The 16,153-nt window shown below is 37.9% G+C and overlaps 1 protein-coding gene across 3 annotated transcripts in view; it reads right to left on the bottom strand.

The window, feature by feature from the left end:
* Positions 1-16,153, bottom strand: part of Fndc3b (fibronectin type III domain containing 3B) — a 334,288-nt gene that overhangs the window by 246,814 nt on the left and 71,321 nt on the right. For all 3 annotated transcript variants that reach the window (XM_046422919.2, XM_046422923.2, XM_046422920.2), the window contains exon 2: positions 13,589-13,730. In XM_046422919.2, coding sequence (XP_046278875.1) covers positions 13,589-13,702 — 114 coding nt within the window. In that variant the 5' untranslated portion in view covers positions 13,703-13,730. The remainder of the gene's footprint in view (positions 1-13,588; positions 13,731-16,153) is intronic.

Below are 16,153 nucleotides of genomic sequence, written 5' to 3'. Positions count from 1 at the left end.
GAATCACATCCTTGAGTACATACACATACCAACTTGAACAAATGAACAGCAGATCATTTCAATTCTTCCCTCATTCTGCGCCAAGTCCAAACTCAGGACTGACACTAGTCTCTGTAGAGTGCGAAGGAAAAATGTGACAAGGATTTTCCAGCCAGCCCCGCCCCTCCTCCCTGCATGCCCTGAGCACATACAAACACATAGCAGATTCTATGCACGTCTAATTCAGGGCCAGTTTATGCACCATGACATCAGTGCAGTATAGTGAGCCAAGTTTAAACTCCATCTGGGACAAATAATGTCCAGGCACACTGTGACTTCTTTTGTTTATATACACTGACTAAATATGTCTTGGTGGTAAATGAACTAACTCCTAAGATTTATTTCCCAAGGCCTCCAAAACAATATTCTGCACCCTGAAGCAACTCCTTGCCTCCAGTTTCTTTCCAAGGCTATGAGCAAGTGATTTTTAACAGAACACATGATTTTGAAACATATAATTAACATCTTGAGGAGAGTCAAAGTCCAAACAGCCCTTCATCAATCTCAAACAAAGAAAATGAGAAACTCACTAACAAATGGGTGTGGTGGGACGGTTCACAGTACAAATACTGCACGAAGCTTAATTCTATATTTCCCTTGGAGAACAGGAAAAGTAGAGGTGAGAAATCTAAGAAATGGTAGTGTGGCAAACTGGCTATCATTTTTCTTTTTGGAGAATAAACTCAAGGGTTTTGTTTTGTTTTGGTTTGGTTTGGTTTTTTATTCTGGCATTACTTAAGAGAAATAATTATAAATTCAAAATGAAAAACCACCAACAGAATCAAGTCTTATAAGTAAGTTTCTATATTTCTTTACTTTCAAAAAAAAAGGTTGAATGGAAATGAAGGGTGGAGTTTGGGAGCAGAAGGCAGGCAGAAATGCCCTCCTGGCTCCCCATGTGAAACTGCTCGGAGGAGGAACCCTACCACACTTCCGGGGTCACCACTATCTCTCAGCAGCTACTGCTGCAAGGAAATTGCTCCCTTGCTACTAAGCTCAGGGAGGAATTCCCTAAAGAGAGCCCCAGGGTGACCTGGGCTGGGCTCTGAGGACTTGGCTCCCAACTCCTGCTCCAAATCTGCTCCCCAGGCCTTCAGCCACTGCTTAGTTCTCATATCTCAGTTCTCATATCTCAAAGCCAGAATCACTGCCACCTTCTGGAGTTAATGTAGAGGCCACATAAGTTAATGAAAAGGAACAACCTTCTTTGTCAACTTGCTATTTACTACTGTGCAAAGCCCATCTCATATCTCCCTAGTTGTATGCCTGAACAAGACTAACAGTGAGTGTATGCCCTACCCAAGCAGCACCATCTGCCCAGAAGGTAAGACCCACATTTGGAAGAGGACCTAAGTGGAATCAAATCCCACCCCTATGATTTGCCTGATAAAAGTATTAACCTTTCTCACTTCATATTCTGCTCATAAAGATGACTGCCACCTTTTAGAGTATATGAATACTGGATAAAATGATGTATGTAAGTGCTTAGCACTGGTTTCAGGAACTCATCAGTCCACAAATGGTTACTATTCCTTCTCTCCACAGCAGAAGGAACAAAGAAACCAAAGTACCTACTAAAAGTCATTCTTTCCAAGAATTTATCATCCACAAATAAGCACCCAATTAAAAGTCATTAAGACCAAAAGTCTTCTGGTGATCAGCAAGATTACAAAGTAAAATTCAAGTTTGCAGTAAATGCCCAAAAATTTAGTCAAACACTTGGCAACCTTCAAGTGTTGAAAATCTGACTTCTAACATATCTTTTACATTGTTATACCCCTGAAATCTGTGTAAGGTCAAACTCACACAATCTTTTGTCCCACAGTTCCCTGAAGGTTTTAGAATAATTATTAGGAAAGGAACCATTGTCCTCCTCAAAGAAGGAGTTCACACCTGGCATGTGCTTCTACAAGTCTAATGGGTGAAGGCTCTTTGGAATTCAAAGGGTGCTTGGTGTGTGGGGAGGTCACTGCAATGTGGAAAACCCTCAGTGCCTGGCCCAGGAGCACACCATTTTCAAAACAAGAACTCTAAGAAGTCAATTGGATGACAACACCCAGTTACTACAGGAGAATGTCCTGTCATCCAACTCTACCCTTGACTGATTCCCCAGGTCCTTAAAAGAGATAAAATTCACAGGCAAGATAGTCTATATAAACTGAACATCCAATTTACTATTACAACCTCTAAAGAAAAATACAGATGCCACTGCTTCATAATTCACATTGTAATAGTATATTATATTACAGTTTTACTTTCAGTCATAACTAAAGCCACCAAATAAGTTATAAAGGATTCTCTTTGTGTTGGCCTTTTTGCCAAGGTGATGAGAGTTTAACTCATTGTATACCACCGTCCCATTTATGAAACGTAAATTGAGCAACAAATATACCATTTATGATAACTTTAAAATATTTATATTTTTATAGTATTTTAAGAAAGTAATGTGACTGATTAGTGTGATATTCATGATTATTGGTATCATTAATAACCCTGATAATAAATCATATAACTATGATTTACAACCTATTTTAATGTACCTGTGTCAATTTCATTGACACAGTCGAAGAACTGAACACCTGGTACTTAATAGTTTAATCGGGTCTTAAATAGATCAATTCTGGTAAGGCAAAACAGAAATTTAAGTGGTGAAATCAGAAAAGATGAATAAGTTGCATCACTCTGACCCGTCTACCTACCAGTCACTAACTAAAGCACATGCTTTGGTGTATCACAGAGACTGTTTTCCCATTTTTAAGGCAGTTTCTTGTGAGTCAGGAACTAAGAGTTCTCTACTTTTTATTGATTACCTCTATGCATTGTCCTACTTCAAGCATCCTGGGAACTCCAAAGAGCCTCCACTGATGAGACTTGAAGATAGGCATGAACTAGAATGACAACACTGCCACAGAAAGACCAGAGAAACTTCTGCTCAGTGCTGAACTGTGCTAATGACAATAATTGGGCAGTTAAGCAGAGACAGCAAAGAACTGGAGGTAACCATGGTCAAGTTTTGGTAGCAGGCTGACCACAGTATTTACACAGCAAAGATGTCATGAAGGTGCCAAGCCTACTACTAGAAGAAAAGGAGGGAGGGAAGGGAGGGAGGGAGGGAGGGAGGGAAGAAGATATTACTGTGCGCCAAATGTCAGATCTGAAGGAAAATGGATTTGCCCTGTTGTTCAATTATGTAGCATGCTTTAAATGTTTAGGATAAGTCATTAAAAAGTTCTCATGTTTTCTGAGTATGTGTTCTCCAATCCATCTACACTCAAAAATAAACCACAGTTACCTCTAGCTGCTTGCTGACTCCACTGCCCAATTATTTGCAAAGCAGAAGATTTTGGCAAGGTAACTTCCTAAATGCAGATTGTCTGTTTTATCAAAAGGTTATCTAATTAACCAGGAAAAAAAAGATTATCTAATTATTCTTGCAAGCAAGGAATGACAGCATAGTCTGGGAAAAGTGGGGTCAAATAATTCTGATTAATGAATGTGCTGGGGAAAAAAAACAAAAAAACAGCTACTCTTAAAACACATTCCCTCTCAACAGATGATCTGATCTGATGGTTGTTAATGAAAAAGGCCCAGGGCTGAGAAGCAATACCAACGTAGGCATTAACACTAAAGTAGCACATGAAATTTGTTTTTACTAGGGATCTACCATGTCTAGAGCTTTGAGTTATTCTAACATTAAAGCTGACCGGGAAATGGCTAACAGGCAACTAGTTCTGGCCAATACCTGTTTGTTTGTTTCACAAGGGATTGAATTTAGGGGCCCTCTACCAAACTACCCACCCCCATCCCTTTTTAACTTTTGTTTTGAGACACAGTCTCCTTAAATTGCCCAGGCAGGCCTTCAAGTTGCAGATCTCCTGTCTCAGCCTCCCAGGTAGCTGGGATTCAAGGTGTGCCACCACACCCAGCAGGCCAATGCCAATTTAAATGGAAGAATTAACATAATCTGAAAGTAGCTAAACCCAAAGTTACTGAAATACAGTATTATGATGATTAAGCAACTGGCTTCTTGGCAGGCTATTTATTTTTCCATTTGGAAATGTAGGAGAGAAAAAGAATGAGAATGAAATATCTGCATTTAGAGCTTAGAGATTAATGTTACTAATTTTATGCAGCTTGCTCATCAGTAGCATGTTCAGAGCGTAATGTATATATTTTACATAGTAACATTTTAAAATCAATCATGTGGACAAAAAAAGGAAAAAGAGTCTGCCTATGTGAAATCATTATGTACTAACATATGTCTTAACACATTGTGATACAGAAGCAACTTGTCTTTTTTCCTGTTTGTTTTATATTATTTACTGTATTACAAGATAAGAAGTAGCTATCATATCACACTCAACATGACAGGGCTGAGGGGTATAGATCAGTGGAACACTTGCCTGGGGTCAACCCCCAATACTTCAAACAAAACAAAACAAAATGAAGAACAGGACAAACAACATGATAAATACATTTTTTTCCAAAACAAAACAAAAGGTAAAAAGAAAGGGAAGGAATGGGACAAGGGTTAAAATCCATCAAATTCAATTTTATCCAAAGAAAATGCTAATCTACAAATGTTTCTTAAAAGTGTCTCATCTAAAAATGGGAAGTTATATACCATGTATGTATAATATGTCAAAATACATTCTACTGTCGTGTATAACTAAAAAGAACAAAATTTGTTTCAAAAAGTGACTCATCTAGGTAACACACAAAAGAAAAAGATTACTTCTAAAAAAATATCTCTTGTGGGGCACAGTGGCACATACCTGTAATCTCAGCAGCTCAGAAGGCTGAGGCAGGAGGATTCTGAGTTCAAAGCCAGCTTCAGCAATAGCAAGGCACTAAACAACTCAGTGAGACAATAAATAAAATACAAAATAGTGCTAGGATGTGGCTCAGTGCCTGAGTTCAATTCCTGTCACCAAATAAATAAATAAATCTCAATAAATATTTTAAACACTGAGTTTCTAGAGACTGTAAAACTGATGATAAATCCAAGTACTTGCATTTCTGCCCTTGGAACACTCTCACCTTAAATCTGACCAATGTCTCCTAACTAGAGTGTAAATAGGAGAACCAAGGCATCTGGTTGTTTCTTTGGTTTTTCCTCTACTGTGGTGAGTGCTCGGTATGGCACTTCTGGGGGTTCAAACACTGTTCACTGAAAACTAGAGGGAAAAAAAAAAAAAAAGGAATACCAAAACATGAGTCCTGAGTTATAAGAAGTCTAACTGAAACCCTCTCCAAGTCATATCAACCAGAGCTCACTCTAATTCATTTACAAGTCATCACGTAAGAAGAAAATTAAGAAGCTTCATCAGTATAAACTGAGTATCCCCCTAAAACTCTTTACAATGTTTTATTTAAAACATGATACACATGAGAGCGAGATGCAATTTCAAAGATAAAAATGTTAATTATTTCCAGATTCCAAATTTGGATATCTACAGAAGCCAAATTGAGGGAAGTGGCCAGAGAGGGACTGAAGACCGTGTTCCTCGGTGGAAGCAGCCACTGCTCCTTTTTTGCCAGTCAACTGTCATCAAGTGGGAAGTCTGAGCTAGTGTTATCGGATCTTCTCTATTTTTCCCCAGTATCCAAATGGGACTTGGTTCTGGAACAACCTGCCTCCTGGTGGACACCAAAACCTAAGGATGCTAAAGTCCCTCATAAAAATGACATAATATCTGGGACTGCGGTTGTATTTCAGTGGTAGAACGCTTGCCTATCATGTGCAAGGCACCGGATTTGATCCTCAGCACCACATAAAAATAAATAAAATAAAGGTATTGTGCCCATCTACAACTAAAAATATATATATTTTTAAAAGTGGCATAAGATCTGCAAATAACCTTCACATCTGCCTGTACACTTTAAATCTCCTCTAGATGCTTACGGTAACAAACAAAATGTAAAAAACATTTGTTATGCTGTATTGTTTAGGAAATAATGAAAAGGGAAAGTCTGTACATGTTTAGTACAGAAACTAATTTTTTTTTCATTTCTGTAAATACTTGTGATCCATAGCAGTCAGCTGAATCTAAGGATACAAAATTCAAGGATATGGAGGATCAACTATAATGGCACCTAAATCTTTTTTATTTTATTTAACTATAAAAGTAATTAAAAAATAAAGCCTGTATGACAAATGCAACAAGAAGGCAGTTTTCAAGCCCTGGTTTAGATGAATTAAATTTGTTCATTTCTTTCACCCTTCATCCATTCAGAAAGATTTACTGACTGCTACCTCAGATGCCAGGCACAGCATGAACAAGAGGGAGACAGTCCCTATTCTCCCTGAGTTTATAATGGAATCAGACAAAGATTGCAGGAAGTTGAAAACAATCAGGTTTTCAAATAATGTTAAAACTGATGTAGAATTTTAAATTGACATTTTTCTATGGTACAACCTTGCCACACCAGTTATTTTTCTTATTTCGCTCTTTTTTGAAGGCAGTTTAATATCTAGCGTTTGAAGGATCCTGCCTACATCTTCTATCTTCTTATTATTGCCTTTGGCTAATTAAATTCTGAAGTGTCTCTCAACCCAAACAGTCAGAGGTGTCATAATTATATGTCATATGTCCTAATTACTGTGGATGCCACTTAGAACAACACCCTCTGATAATATGGGATCAACATTTTCCTTTAAAAGACTGAGACTCTACATGGGCTATGCCTTTTGGGAAACCTTTGTAGTGAGCAGAACAGGCAATATAATGCAAAGAGGACTGAACAGTCAGAGCATGGACCTGAATCAACTCACATTTTATTCACAGTTAAAAGGAGGCTCTCACTAGCAGGGAGAGCTGCCTTGGCAGCTGGAAAATGGATCCAGTTGAGTTGTGCTTGTGATCTATACCTCCATGGAATCAATAATGCTGAGAAACAGACGTGGAGGAGACAGAGTGACCACTAGACTGGAGCATCAGAGGCCAAAGGAATTCATATCAGGATACAGATGGACACCAAACAGCAAAATTTCAAGGAAAGAGATCATAACCAGGCATGGTAGTGCCTACCTGTGATCCCAGTGACTCAGGAAGCTGAGGAAAGAGGATCACAAGTTCAAGGACAGCCTCAGCAATTTAGCAAGACCTCAGCAACTTAGTGAGACCCTGACTCAAAACAGAAAATAGAAAAGACTGGGGCTGTACCACAGTGATAACATGCCTCCGGGTTCAATCCCCAGTACAAAAGAAAACAAAAAGTTCATAGATATTATTATGCAGATATGATTAGTGTCTTTGGGTACCCTTAGTACTAGATCTCCATTGCACAGATGATCTTTACAGAGCCTTTTCTTTGAGTTACCTGATGTGCAAAGCCTGAATCATAGTTCTAAACTTCACTTCAGTCCACTCTCTCTTCTATGCTCAGTCTCCCCACAGATACTTCTCGTAGTCTGGCCTTTACTCCTACCCACCTCTTCCACTCCTCAAGCCCTCCTCTGCACTCACACAGCCCGATTACATTCTGCAATTCAAGTATTTCTGTGGCTTGACATACATGTAAACCAGGATTCATTCCCCCACTGAATTGTTCCTTCCTTTAGGACAAGAACAGTGCCTATTCATCTTTGTGTCTCTAGCACCTAATACAGCACTGGCACAGAAGACATTTGATAAATACTTATTAAAATGAACAAATCTATTATTCAGTCACTCCTTAATCCAGTCATAAATCCTACCCTCTCACTCCTTTCAACTCCATATCTCTGAAGAGAGAGGCTACTAATACCTTGACATCCTAGGCCTCTGTAAGGTGGAATGGGGGAGGGAAGCTGGGTGGCAGTTTGCAGTAAAAATTTTATTTAAACACCTGCAAAAGTTATGCATATCTTGTGCATCTTGATGCCAAAGAGTGTGACTCAAGACAGCTTTCCTGGGCTTGGTTTTCCAAACTCAACATTTAACCAGCCTAATTCAACTTTCTAGCTTACATGCCAGCCCATGAATAGAATTCTATCACATAAAGGAACGGCTATATAATATTACCCAGCAATAATAGCTGCAGCCTCTATTTTGACTGCAAATACCATCTTCATTTGAATATCCTTCATTTTCCAGAGTAGTCTTCCCAAGAGTTGTTTATCCATTTTCAACACTACACGCCTATAGATTTTCCTTTTTATTGGAATTTCTGAGGAGTAGAAAAAACTTCTTATATACACAAAACTCTTTGAGTCCCACAATGTGGTAGCTCTTAGGATATTTAAAGAGTAAACCTGTGCAGGCAGAGGATCTGAACTACTGAACAAAGAAGGAAGCCATCGGGGAAGAGTTATTAAGAAGACATCAACAAGAGCAGAAAAAGTCACTGGACTAGGAGATGCACTTTTGATGTAACAGACATGCCAATGATGAGCACCATCTGAAACATGGAAAGTTTTAATAGGTTTAATGGATTGTCTGGAAATGTGTATTCAAAGGAATGCTCCAGGAAAATTCTGGCTATGGATTCTGTCTAGGGAAATAAGGGTTTCCAGAAAAACAAAGAAATCAAAGGAGAGGGAAGAAAGAAAACCTCACTCTCAGTGAAATGACGTGCTAAATGCTAATCACCAGGAAAAGGCAAAAGTCCAGAGAATGGAAATAACTGAAGGCAACGCCTATCTCTCAGAGCAAGTTGGTGACATGCTATACTGAGCTGGTAAGAGACAGATTTTCTGTCTACATTTCAGGAGATATGCCTCCTAAAGGAGAGGCAACCAAAACACTCACTAGCAATTAATAATCTATCTGCTTAAAAGCTAAATAATAAAAATAAAAATAATATAGGACAAACAGAATATTTACTAAGAAAACAATAAAGAGAAAATATTTATTAGGTGCCCTCTACGTTCTGAATGCTGGTCAGGATAAAGAAGCATCTAACCCAGTCCCTATCCCACCAAGACTGACCTTCAGTGAATATATACATCAAGGGCCACCAAAACTACAGGAATGTAAGGTGGCACTGTACCCTTATTTAAGTTGTAAGTGCCCACATTAAATTAGCAAACCAGTAAACCCTACCTACCTTATGTGAGTACTTCTGCTCTTAACCTAATGTTGTCTTCATTTAACTGGTGGCTGCTATAATACTTCTTCAGAGATTATTAAAATATTAAACCAATATTAATAATCAGAAATTGAGCTGCAATTTTCTCTTTCATGCTCAAAACTAGCTGCTACACCTTTAAATCTCTAAGGGGTCCCACAAGTCCACAATAAAGACAATTAAATCAATACACCATTAAGTTCTGAATATGTCAACACTGGCACCAATCTTCTGATTACTAGAGGATATTCACCATTATTTATATAATCACACATTAAAAATTCAAATCAAAATCTGATTTATATAACGAGTATATAATTAGGCTTATTGGGAAGCAAACTTTATTTAGTTATGCTGGGGCATAATTATCCAAAAGTAGACAAAATTGTAGGTTAAAAACAAGCAGTGGTACTTTATTTAGAAAACAGTATTTTGAAATAAAGCTCTTTAATTTCTCTTTTAGTTATATATCCAAGAGAAATGAAAATATATGTCCACATAAGAATTTGCACATGAATGTTCATAAGCAGCAGTATTCATAATACCAAAAGGAGAAACAACCAAATGTCTATCAGTTAATGAATGGATTAATAAAATGTTATATCCATACAAAGGAAGGAATGCTATTTAGTAATAAAAAAGGGATGAAGTAGTGATACATGCTTCAAAATGGACAAACTTTAAAAACATAATGCTAAATGAAAGATGACAAACACAAAAGTCAAATACTGCATGATATCATTTATATGCTATGTCCAGAAAGGGCAGTATCTACAGAGAAAGCATATTAGTAGCTGCCTGAGAATGGACAGAGAAATGGGGGACAGGGAGCAACTGCTGCTAAGTCTCTGTTTAGGGAAGAAAAACATGTTCTAAGTTAGTTGTAGTCAGAGCTGTATAATACTGAATTCCGCTGGGTGTATATTTTAAGTGGGTGAATTATATGGCAAGTGGATTATATCTCAATAAAGCTGCAGAATAAGTAAAGCTGTGGGTAAGTTGTTTCTGTTCACCTTGTGTTCTGTTATTTTTTAGATTATATTTTTTAAAAAGCTTTATTCATAATAAAAATGAATTTCCTTTTTAAAGTATCATCTATTTTACTATTCTCCCTTTCCTGCTACCTACATGAAGACAAACCAAGGTTTCAAACTTAACATGACTTCAAATTATGAAAATTAACAGCATCTTTTATTTAGAAAACTAGAACACAATAGAGAAACTTGCCAAGAACTAGCCCTAATTAAATCCAGAAACCTTCAGGACAGAAATCCTAAGGAGGAGGGCTGTGGGAACCAAAGAGCTTTCTCATAACTGTGTGGTTCTTTTGCATATATAGAAATGTTTATTATGTCCTTTCCACAGCTGCATAGTATTAAGAATACTGTAAACACATACAAGGTAAGCTTCCCCATATGCACGCCTCAAAGACATTTACAGAGAATCTGTGGCCAGAGGGCAGCACTTTACAAGGGTTTTATCTGAGAAGTGGCCACAGTGCCACCTGTCTTAAAAGTGTCACTTCCAAGGGGTTTGTCACACAATGCCTACGATGTCCATCTTGAAGTCATTCCAATGCCTCCAAAAGGTTCTTGTTAACATGAAAATGTGTGCTGTCATATATACCTAATTAAGATAGATAGATAGATAGATAGATAGGCAGGCAGATAGATAGATAGAAAGAAATGAGGCGGGGGAAGATGAGAATGTGTTGCCTCAGAGAGTGAGCACAGGAAAAGCCTCAGAAAGCATTCATATAGTTGGAGGTCCCCCTCCATCACTCCTTTTTCCCCACTTCTCTGCTATTTTGGGTTCTGCTGGCTCCCCCAGTCTATCTTCCTCGTGTGCCTCAGCCCAAGTTCCACACACAGGCTCCAGGACTGCACACACTCACCCAGGCCAATAACAAACATTGGGATGCAAAGAAGCAGGCGGAGGCTTGAAGGAATAAGGGAGACACAGATGGAAACTTTGGGGACACAAAATGGATGAAAAATATCAGGCGCATGGGCCATTGTCTAGGCTGAGCCACAGTGACAGAGGAGCAACATCAAAGGACAATAAATCTTGGGTTTGGTCCTGCTGAAAGGGGTGTTTCAAACAGACTTTGCCCACTTAACAATTTTGCCCCATTAAGGGAAATTTAAGGTTAATACCAATCAATACCTTGGCCCACACAACCTATAAATCTATGCTTCCAGCACAACCAACAGTATTTACTAATTTAAAAGACCAACTGAAACATTTCTTTCCTGTGAGATTTTTGTAAAGTATACAAAGAAAGCTTGATATTTATTTATAAAACATAAATTAACAGATTTTCCCTTTTCAGCTTTACAGAACGCTTCCTAGATGCAATGAAAATGTGGTTTTATTACCCCAAATTATTAAGCAGCTTCTACTTAAGAGTTGAGGTAGGAAAATGCCACATGGCTTTCTGAGGAAGGCCATAGCTTTTGGTCACATCTATGGGCAAAGGAGTTCACTTCTGAAGGGAAAACTGGAAAATTCTGAAACTGAGGGCTCTTTATGCAGGCTAATAAACTACAAAAGGCCATTCTGGGCACAGTGAATCATAGCAATGAGGGAGAAATCACCAAAACACAAAAATGGTGCACAACAACATGGATAGGTTGCTTCAGGTCGCCAGGCGACATACACAAGCAGAATTCGATGACTACATTTGGGAGACCTTAACTAACTGTTTTCCAAGTTTAGTCAAGTTCCAGTGTCTCATCTTTTTCAGTCTTTTTAATTAGTAAAAAGAAGGGAGAGCAAACAACTGCATCTTGAAACAACTCACAGCATTTTGAGGCCTCCCATGAATGGCTGGGGCACAGTGAGCAGAAGAGTGCCAGAGAAGAAGACAGAGGCCAGGACTGGCCATGAAACGCTGCCTGGCCACACACTGCAGTTGGATTTCATTCTAGCTGTGTAACAGGGCAGAGTTAAGGACAGCACTGACAAAACACACTTTATATTTTTTAAAAGATCGCTCCAGCTACTGAAGGCAAATGCTTTCTGGTAGGACAACAATAGAAGCAGAGATCAGCGAGAAGGACCATCCTACCCGGGTGGGATAATGGCTTGGGGTACAGTAGTGGTTGGGGAAATAAAGTAGATCCAGTGAAGTATGGACTTGGCAAACATTGTTGAGATAATGCTAACAACATCAGCTAAAAGGCCGGAAGAAGGAGTTAGAAGACACAATGGAAACTGTGGAGCTAAAGAGGAAGGGGAGGTTGGGAAGAAGAGGCAGTGAGCACAGCTCCACTTAAAGAAGCACTGCTACAAGGGGGGAGGGGGGGAAGAGGCAGAGGAAATAGGCCGTGACTAGAGGGGGATGAAGCAAGGGAGGGGTTGATTTGTTTGGGTGTGGTGAGGTGTAACTGTGTGTTTAAAAGAGAAGATACTATCATATGTTGGCAGACACAATCCAGTATAGAAAGAGGTGGAGGGATCAAGAAGGGAGATAGTCGCATGGTGGTGAGAAGGAATGAAATTTATCCAAATCACAATCATTTACTAAGCACCTATGAGATGTTCTTCACTCTTAAGAAATTCACAATCTAATGCAGGAAAGAGAAATATAAATTATTAAGCAGTAAGGTAATATCCCAACAAAGGCATTTACAAAGTATCAACATACTGTGATGGAATATTAATGTACTATGATAGATGCGGAGGGCATGAACTTACATCAAATAAATGACTGATTAACTTACCTAAATTATTAATATATTTTAAGTAAATATTTTAAGCAATTACTCCAAATTCTACTATTCATAAAACAAGGATTTTTTATGCTGCTAAAAAAATGAAAAGTATTTATTTAGTTACAAAACAAAGCAAACCCAATTTTTATAATCGATTAAAAAAATTAATGTTATCAGATAATGGTTCAGTTCCTAATGATTTCTAAGTTTTGCTTATAGCTTAAATATTTTCTTAAGTGCTGTATGATTGAGCTCAGAAATAACTTTTTATTCCACAATGTTAAGTAACTAGCAACAAAGAAATTTTAAAAAAAACAACTACTTTTTATAAGCTACACATGTGGATGGATTTTTTCAAGAGCTAGGGGGACCCATCCTGATCTGTACATTTTCATACTGACCTGTACATTTTGTCAAGTTCATTCCTATGTGAAATCAAACCAGACCCTCAGAGCATTCTGCTCTGGCCAATCCAGCAAATCAAACACAATATATGACATGAATAAACAGTCACTTTACTCCAAAGACTTACACATGGTCTCAAAATGACTCATTTCAAAAAACACATATTTTTTGATGCTTCAAGAATACTCACTGGATGAGGTAAGATTTGTTATTTCCAAAAACAATTCCTAATCCTTTTTTAAACATAGCAACTTTATAACAAAAATATTTCTAGAAATACCCAGGTTCAAAATTGAAGACCTTTGAATCCCAAAATAAATTAAATACTGGGTTAATGCTGTTAATTTGATTTAAAATTTCCCTCTTACAACACCAACCTGCTGGGCTGCTTCTCCATTCACCAAGTGAGGAGGCATCATGGTTACCTCTCCATTCAGCAGTGGTGGCAGTTCTAGAGGGATTTGGTCGGTCATCATCATTGTGACATACATTCATGGAGAATTTCCCTCAACTGGCTTCCTGCAAAAAGAAACATCATTTTTTAAAAAAGAAAATAAAAGATACAAAAATCCCCTGTAACATAAGTCACATAAGTTAGCAATCTAAGCACGCCATCATGAAGTCTTCTGAATCCCAAATTATTCTAATCACAGAGAATTATTATTATTGTGCAAGGCCCAAGGAGGGACAGGGAAAAGGCAAGGAAATAGTCTGAACTGGGAGACCAAAACCAGAGTCTCCAAGTAGCAACATAAACGGAACTCTTAGGCCTCAGCTTTGTCATTCAGTTATAAACTTTAAAAATCTGAATAATAATAATCACCCTACCCCAGAGAGCTTTCTGAGAATAAAGTAATATTTTGACATGGAAAAAATGCCAAACAAAAACTGTTATAGTATCATTTTCTTTAAGTCATTACAGAATGACCTATACTTATTAATCATTATAATTTTCCCCCTTTCATTAGGATCAAAATAATACACATAAGCATGTAATCCAAACAAGTTAACCAAGGCTAAGTATATATACTATTGCTGTAATTTCTGACTGAGTCATTAATTTACTAATTACTCATGTTCTAATTATTTCTCCCCCATCACCTCCTTGACTTGAATTTATAACTTGTTACATATTAACATCTTATTTATAGGTTTACATCTAGAGCTTTCCCCTATCTCAGATATGCCCATGACCTCCTATGCAGAGCTGGGCTCAAAGGCAGATGCCACTGTTTCCACAGAATAAATGAAATTCATACCCATATTCAAAATAACACAATGCCCACTTGCATTCCATATTAGTACTTGCCTCCTGATGTATTTGGCTTTTCAATACAATAGGAAGAAAATAATAGTAAATTCCTATTGAAAATTATAACTTGTTCCTTTTTCTTCCTAAAAAACTAAAAATGATGCCTAAAAAACTTGCACAGCTGGGCTCGGTGGTGCACACCTATAATCCCAGCAGTTTAGGAGGCTGAGGGAGGAGGATCTCAAGTTTGAAGTCAGCCTCAGCAAGGTGAGGCACTAAGCAACTCATTGAGACCCTGTCTCTAAATAAAATACAAAATAGGGCTGGGGATAAGGCTCAGTGGTTGAGTGCCTCTGAGTTCAATCCCTAGCCACCCACCCCCCCCCCAAAAAAAAGCTGTAGCACAATAAGTTTACCAGCATAGACAAAGAAGAATAAAACACAATTTTAAATTATTTCAGAAACAAATTACCATACAGTTAAATTTTTATTATACATAAAAACATCCCCAAAAATTTCAAATTCAAGGATATTTGGCCAATGAATCTTTTAGTACTCAATAACCAAATCAATCAAAACAGTACAGCAAATCCTTTAATGAATGCCTTGAATTTGTCTCAGGTGTGATATAAATAAGATATTCTCATTCTTAATTCCATCCTGAACATTAAATATGCCTCCCCCCTTCCTTCCATCCAAAAGAAACAGTTTCCTTGGACATATTAAGTAATGCATAAAAACCACCCAAGAGATTATAAACTTTTTATTTTAAATAGGTTAATTTTACACTATTCATTATAATCCCATTTGGAGAAACTAATTATTTAAGCACCAAACAAGGAGGTCTTGTCCCAACTAGAGAAGCACATTCCATAATAACAGGTCTTATAATTCAGTGTTAATAGTACCATCATGCTGTTTTATGAGGCAATTACTCAGTTCCTAAGTAAATAAAAGTACAAAAGCTTAAAGACCAATAGTTTATCCTGATGAAGGAAATGTAGTCTTTACATTAAAACTAAGGTAATCCTACTGACACTAGCATGACATAACTGACTTTAAGTAACTGATAATCAAGAAGAAAAGCTAATGTCCATTTCAATTTTCTTCCAAGTATATTTTATCTAGTGCAGAAGGGAAGAACAGTTACTCTTTCTCAAATTGATACTACACAGGCCTGTTTCTTAAGTGTGATGCTTAATGTTTCTTCAAAACAGCAGGCTGGATCCCTGAGTAGTGAGTTGTAAAATACATTAGGGGTCTGAGTACAAGGATCCGGGGGTGAAGAATCACTCTACTCATTTCCACTTTTCCCCCACTCCTTCCAAACAAAGGAGCTCCTGGCACTTGCTAGAAGTCATGGTGCAGACTGCAGATCTCTGCTGTCTCTCCCTTCCCCTCTGCTACAACAGTGAGCAACAAGAATTCTGGTCATCTCCTAGACCAGAGGGAACCATCTCTCTGTCACCCAACAAGGCAGAACAAGCCAATTCATGGCCTGCACCAAGGTCTGTCCAGCTTCTATAATAGGTCCTACTATTAGGCCAGAGTACAGAAAATAATGATATACTTTAGAGCACTGTAGGGGCCAAGGGATGGCGGTCCTTAGAACCTGCTTCCAGCCAAAGCTATTTATGTTCCATATGGTCCAACTCAGAGAGCCAAAGTTTTTAAAATTGGAATTTGAGCC

The sequence above is a fragment of the Marmota monax genome, unplaced genomic scaffold (assembly GCF_021218885.2).
Source record: "Marmota monax isolate L192 unplaced genomic scaffold, Marmota_monax_Labrador192_F-V1.1 WCK01_AAM20220418_F8-fsc00110, whole genome shotgun sequence".
Classification (NCBI taxonomy): Eukaryota; Metazoa; Chordata; class Mammalia; order Rodentia; family Sciuridae; genus Marmota; species Marmota monax.
Note: the sequence above shows the minus strand (reverse complement) of the source record. Positions and strands in the feature narration are given on the sequence as shown.